The sequence below is a fragment of the Alligator sinensis genome, unplaced genomic scaffold, assembly GCF_000455745.1.
Source record: "Alligator sinensis unplaced genomic scaffold, ASM45574v1 scaffold870_1, whole genome shotgun sequence".
NCBI classification, from domain to species: domain Eukaryota; kingdom Metazoa; phylum Chordata; order Crocodylia; family Alligatoridae; genus Alligator; species Alligator sinensis.
In genome coordinates this window covers 734,445-741,615 of record NW_005842326.1, presented here as the reverse complement: position 1 = coordinate 741,615, position 7,171 = coordinate 734,445, and the positions used below count along the sequence as shown (strand labels likewise).

The 7,171-nt window shown below is 41.7% G+C and overlaps 1 protein-coding gene across 1 annotated transcript in view; it reads right to left on the bottom strand.

Annotated features, from left to right (window-relative positions):
- Positions 1–2,995: 2,995 nt before the first annotated feature.
- The window catches only part of LOC102375555 (retinol dehydrogenase 14), a gene marked incomplete at its 5' end in the record, with an annotated part of 6,279 nt that continues 2,103 nt past the window's right edge, over positions 2,996–7,171 (bottom strand). The window contains one exon of the mRNA XM_006028582.2: positions 2,996–4,893. Within this exon, the coding sequence (XP_006028644.1) occupies positions 4,276–4,893 (618 nt within the window). The remainder of the gene's footprint in view (positions 4,894–7,171) is intronic.

The following is a 7,171-nucleotide window of genomic DNA, read 5'->3' as shown; positions in this document are numbered from 1 at the left end:
TATTTTAACACGTCACCACAGGGCGTCAATCTCTGCTGAGGCCTCTATTATTATTTGTACTGTACTAGAACCTAATGCATCTAGGCTTCGTAGTTGCGCTGGACCCAGCCCAGAATCCCTGGTTCCTGTCTATGCGCTATATTCCTTTTACCCCTCAGCCTGCATTTAGTGCCCTCATTAGTTTTAATAATGAGCAGGGATTAGTCAGGGGAGGAACTTTACCTGCTTTTCAGTTGTATGCAGTTGAATGGTTCTAGGAATCAATTATGAGCTGTGGAACCCAACACCGCTTTTGATTCAAATCCAGCTTAGTTCAGTTACAATAAAACCTCTTTTTGTTTTGTATTTGTATAACTCTTCACTCCAGGGTCCTGGCCTCTTCTTCATTATGCTAACAACTGAAGTTATTATCACATCACAGAAACAACAGTAAGTATTGGCAGTCTGACCAGACAGTGAGGCCTGAATGGCCATGGGGTCTGAACTGCTCTGAACAGTTTATATGGATGCAGTTGGAGGGGGCTTGTGCTGCAGATGCCACTGTACCTGTCCTACTTGGTACAAAAGGGACATCAGCACACTTTTGCAAGATGTTGACAGACAGATTTAGGCTAGCTATCAGGAAAAACTTCTTCACGGTAAGGGTGACCAAAATTTGGAATGGGCTTCCAAGGGAGGTGGTGCTCTCCCCTACCTTGGGGGTCTTTAAGAGAAGGCTGGATAGGCATCTGGCTGGGGTCATCTGACCCCAGCGCTCTTTCCTGCCTAGGCAGGGGGTCAGACTCAATGATATGTTGAGGCCCCTTCGGACCGTAGCATCTATGAATCTGTAAGTTTTCAGATGATACAGTTTGGACATCTTAGTCAAGGTAAGCTGGTGACATAGTTTATTAGAAAACACCCTCCCCCACCCCTTTTTGAGTATATACATAATCCATGTTCCCCTAGAAGAGATAGGACACAAATAAAAAGGCAAACAAATGGCCATTTCATTGGCAGAAACTACAGCTAAGCAACTGCTCTGTGCAGGAAAGATGGCCCTGCGGATGAGGAACTACATTAGGGTTTAGAATAACTAGACTGAACTACCAGGATTCATGTGATCTTGTGCCTCCTCAAATGTTTATTTATGTATATGCCACCCTATACAAAGAAGGCTGAGGATGACTTATAATAAAATCCATAGCGCTCCCTAAAGGACACTCCAAAACCTCCACCCTACCTCTCAACTCCAGTTCCCCAGCACTCACTAAGGACAGCATCTCTTCCTCACCCATTGCAGCTAGCTGTTCTTTGCAAACTTCGCAAACATTTGGGGCATGTGCTGGCAAAAAAATATTTTCCCACATTGCCCTCTTCCCCCTGCAGACTCACTCCCATTACTCTCTCTCTCTCTCGTCCATGGGGCAGTGGCTGTCTCATCAAACCCACAAGTCCTCTTCCTCATCCCAACAAACTCTCCATGCAACTCAAATTGAATAAAAAAACATAACAAAAACCCCTGTCCTCACTTGGTCAAAATTGAAGGGCAATGCTGGTCCACAGGTGCTTGCCCTGGACACCCACCCTAGCACAGCCTGCTGGCTTTGTAGGGGTTGCAGGCCAACTGGGTCTATCTCCCTCCAATTCAGGTGGCCAACATGGTGCCTGGGTTGAACTCTGGCCCTTTTTTCTCTGGGCAATGCAACATAGACAGGGGGTTTCCTAACTTCTGAAAGATAAAGCAATCTGTAAGATTACAAAGCATAACTCTTCAAGAAGTTGCACCCTACCGGATGTATCTGATACTTATAGCTTCTTACCTCCACATCTTTCCTGTTCTAAATGTCCCTGTGTCATGTGCCAGTAATTCAGTCCCTGAAAGAACTGCAGGTACTTGCATAACAAGATGGGCAAGACTAGTGTGGCATGGTCCTTGAAACACTACGATCTGACAGGGGTCTAGGACTCTCCTACAATATGCGCACACCGGTTTCAAGATGTTAGCAGTAAAGCAATAAAATATAAAAGGTAAATTCTGTTTACTGCACTGTCAGCTCCTTTAGGCAAGACCTTAAAGAACAAAGGTTTTGCTCTTTGGAGAACTCTATATATTCCATTTTTTTAAAACATGTATATAGTAGTATGTCAATGCCTTGCATTCCAGAGGAGGTGGCACTTCAAGGGTGCTATGTATATACTCAGGTAGACATTGTTTCCAACGAGCGCAAAAATATTACTTTATAGGCGAAACACCAGTTTATTCCCTACTTCTATATATCCTGTGAACAGGATGCACCTTTGCATTAGCTCAAGGCAAATGAGTTGAATGTTCAGATTACAGTTTAATCCCACATCACCTCTACTCCAGTGGACTGGGAGTGAGCCATACAAAACAACCATTATTGTGACAGGAGCTTAACAATCGGTTCTCCCCTCCATTCATTTATGACCTGGAAAGCTGACTGCCTCACAGACACACGGCTACTCTACTGTGTCTGATGTGTACAGGAAGTGCACTTTTTTTCTAAAAAGGAGCGTGGTACCAAGTGAACACAATGGGAAGGGATGCAAGTTTGGACAGACAGTGAACATGAGCTAGAACAGTGGGGGCCAACCTTTCTGGCAGGCATATATCAAATTAGCCCTGACCTTTTCCAAATGCCACTCCAATCCCTCCCCTAAGCAACTGCTCAGCTTTCTGTTCCCTGCCCTGTGCTCCCTGCCTGATCTGATGCTCCACTTTCTGCTCTCTCCTATATTGGCTCCTGTGCTGCCTGTCTCTTCCCCAACCTGCTGGATGCCATGCACAGAGGCTGCCCAAGCCTTTTGTGGCACCCATGCCACAGGCTGGCCACCCCTAGACTAGAACATCTACACTCTAAGTGACCTGGGGAAGGAATATAAAGCACCTTGCTGTTAGCCCAAGCACAGAACCAAATCCATTTATGGATGTATAGATGTAGGTCTGAATCAAGATTTTTAAAAGATTTCTCTTTGAGAAAATAAAACTTGTAGCAGCATTTTATTTATACTCATTAAATGATACCATCAAATAGCAGTAAATTAGAATTTATAAAGAATACACCATAAACAACAGGAAGCTTTTTTCATTTTAAAAATGAGACATTTTCATGTAATATCCATTTACTTATTTTGGCCTACGTTTACTCTTTTATATCTGCATAGTAGAGGCTCTAGAGGCCTACAAAGGAGCAGTTGTTAGTTATGGAGTTTCCAGTGTGCACAGGTTTCTGGATGGTATTTTAAGTGTACGCATCAGTGCTGTTGAATCGCTTCATCAGTCAGTGTGCATTTCTCTGAAAGATTCATTGTCCATATTCAACTGAGCCTTATCCACATTTCTTTAGAGTATGAAATAACACTAGTCTATGCACAGAATATTTAGAAGCAGAGACCTCTGAGGCTAACCTTAGACCTTAAACCTACAATTAACCTCACATAGGTACTGCACACTTCACTCGTGGAAAGCCCTGCTGAAATCAATGCTGCATCGTCTACCAGCACATGTTTTTTTGCAGAATTGGGACTTTTGTACACAACAACACAAGGCAGAATTAACCCAAATAAGATTGTCCCTACTATATAATAAAAATATAATATTAAGCGAATGCCAGTTGCAAAACTACTCCAACCAGGGTATTTTCGAGACCTGTGACTTTTGCCCCACAGCTGAAGTTGAACTCAACACGATTCTTGTTCAGGCAACCGATGAAGCAGTTAGTTGTGGAAAGGAATCTTTGTGATATAAAGCAGTATTTGGCGGCCTAGAGTATCAGAGCAGAGTGCCAGCAACTCATCAGTGAAATCTTTCAGCCAGAATGGCTAAAAGATAGCATTGCTTTCCATATGAGAAGAGGGTTTTTATCATTTTGTAACACAAAAAATAGCAAAAGCCACATCCTGCATTGTCAATTTTGACTTCAAGTAGTCTATCACAGTAAGCATATACAATGTATACATCACAAAGGAGAGATTTTTTTATTATTGTTATGTATAGTATAAGTTAAATACAGAAGAGATTTAATGAAGAAATATATTCAAAATCTCAGACTCTAGCTCTGTATTTCTTTTGAATAGCTAGCTTCAAAATAATATTCTCTATCTTAAAATTGAGCTCCTGTATACATTACTCATATTAACTATACTTACAGATTTGAAAGTAATTTTTATTGCACACCACTGAAAGGGGGAATATATTGCTGCAGGAAGCATCAAGGTTGTAAGATTTCAGTGATATGCATTCCATTCTGTAACTACCTGCCTCCTAATTACTTATTTTAATAGTCCAACCATCACTTCACTGATATCCCACAGTTTCCTTGCAACCAAGTCATCCATGGCTTTAGGCAGCAACTCCTCCTCTTTGCAGTTACCAAAATATTTCCCTGATACACTTTCTACATCAGGAGAGGAAGCTAAATAAATGGAAGTCTGGGCTCCTTCCAATGGGGTTTTGAAGAAAGCCCATGACACAAAACTGAGCAGGGGCTTGGCCAACAAAGGAACATTCACGTGTCTACCCAGATTGGTTCTGCAAATACCAGGGTGAAGTGCATTTACTGTGACCCCTGTGCCTTCCAATCGGCGGGCTAGCTCGTTGGTGAACAGTATATTAGCCAGTTTACTCCGAGAGTAGCAAAAACTTCTATTGTAATTCATTTCGCTGTTCAAATCGTCAAAGTTTATCTCTCCGTATTTGTAAAGCTTGGAAGAAACAACCACAACCCTGCTTGGGGCAGAACTTTTGAGAAGGCCAAGGAGGAGGTTGGTGAGCAAGAAATGACCCAGGTGATTAACACCAAATTGCATCTCAAAACCATCTTCTGTCTTCATGTACGGACATTGGAATATTCCTGCGTTATTGATCAGAACATCCAGTCTTGGCTCTTCCTTTAAAAGAGGAAAAACAATCGTTCAGATTATCACGTCATGCTGCAACATGCTTTGAAAAATTAATTTAGTGATCTTCTTAGAAAGGAACAGAGCAATTTTTGAACTTCTAGAATAAGATTTTCTGATTCATAGTTACCTTAATGAGATTTTGAGGGGGGGAAAAGGAATAAAGTAAATTGCACATTTCTACTGCACTATTGTCAACAGGATACAAATATAAGGAGGGATTGCATTTGCTTTGAAGATGAAAAACACAGGATCAACTAACTTTCCAGAAGTTTTTCCTGCAAAGAACTGTTTTTTAGGAAACACTTTCAAATAAGCAAGTAGGATATAACCTGGAAGTAGCATTAAAGCTTAAACAATAATATATTTATAAGCTTTTGTATTTACTTATAATGCAGTAGGCTCCTAGAAACCCGAGTTATGAATCAGAATCCCAGTTTGCCAAACACTATACAAATACAGAAGCCCACTTAAAATATTTCCTATAACAACAGACTAGAGGATTTCTTGTGCAAGAAAGGCTATGTTTTTGTACTTCTGGCTTTTAAAATCCCAGATTAATCTGACTGGAGGATATTGTAAACAGGTGCCACAGACAGAGATACTGACAGCTTTCAGAAAAGCTGAAACATCTATTCTTTTCAGCTTCTGGAACCTGCTTCCATGTCTCTATGTTTTGTTGTAAACTCAACAACTTTCTAAACCCCTCTATTTACAACGCCAGGTTTCTCTTTGTACAGGGAGCTTAAAAGGGGGGAAAAAAATGGAATGTCAGTTTTGAATTCTGGTATCTCAAGCCCAGCAATGAAAGTGAGCCAGGGAAGGGGAGCTCTCCCCCATCCTCTCTTTCTGGGAACCTCCCTCTCCCTTAGAGAGAACTTCAAAGAAAAAGAATCACAAGTTCAGCAAAGGATATAAACAACCTGAGTTCACATGTACTGAAACCCTAAAACGGCTTCCAAGAACCACCCATTTTAATCATTTTGCTCCCTCCATCATTCTGGCCATTTTGGAGATAACACAAGGTATAAAACCAACATCAGCACCACCTTTCCCTGCCACACCCCACCATATGTCACCCGTTACAGTGTCATTCATGAAAAGATATCACTTAAATTGACTTAGTCAACAGAGAGAAATTGTCGTTTTTTTCAACTGTTGCCTTTGTACAGATATGGTCAGACATGGTTTTCTCTGAATAGTCAAAAGTCCTGGTTTTGCAGTTGGTTTGCAGGTTGCAGTTGGTTTAGGAAGACACTTAAGCCCTCCACAGAGAGTCACTGAAATTTGGTAGAGAATCATCTGGGCTTGTCTATCCAGTCCAATCCAATGAGGAGATTAGGGCATTTTTCACCTTGCTTTCACTTTTTGTTTCTCTTGTTTGACAAAAAGAGAAACATTTTGGGCCAGGTCTCCTGTAGGGTGGCACTTCTAGTGGGCTTTTATTTTCTACTTTTCTGCATTTCAGAACACACGCTTCTCTCTCTTTTGGGCACCGTGTCATTCAGATGCCAAGCAAAGCTTTCTCTGAAGATCTCCCTAAATAAGCACCTTCCACATGAGGTTTGCAGGATTTGCAGCACATCAGATTAGAAGGACAGGAAATAAAAGATGTTTGGTAAACTGTGGTGGGATTCACACATGCTCATGATGTGCTCGTTCCCTCAGTCCACGGATTAGGCTCTGGATGGAGCTGTAGCCAGCCAACAGAAGTGGCGTTGAGTACCCACAGGCCTGATTACGCAGAATCATAGAGAAGTAGGGCTTGAAGGGACCTTCTGAGGTCATCTAGTCTAGCCTGCTGCCTGAGAAGGGATCGTGGTAGCGTGTGCACTCTACTGCCTAATTTATTAGTATACCTACATAGTCCACCCTGACAACACAACACAAGACATAACACCTTAACCTGCCCAGGTAACACAAGGGGACCATGCCAGCTAACATCCTGCTGTTGCAAAAGCTGTTTTTTTCCCCAACTTTTCTTTTTATTTATGCGCATGTGTTATGTCAGATTTACTCTCAAACCGTAAATTTCTTCTTCTTCAGCTTCTTTTGGGGTATCTTTTTCTTTTGCACAACTACTTCTGGTTTAGGAACAATCTGTCCTTACTCCACAAAGATCCTCTTTTGTGCGATGGAGGAGTTCACAAGGTGCGTGTGCACATTTTAGAAGCCTTATTGACTTGGATGTGTTCAGTTACCAGAGAATCCACATCAGGACCTATACAATCCATAATATAAACTCTCTGTAAAACTACCATCAACCCTA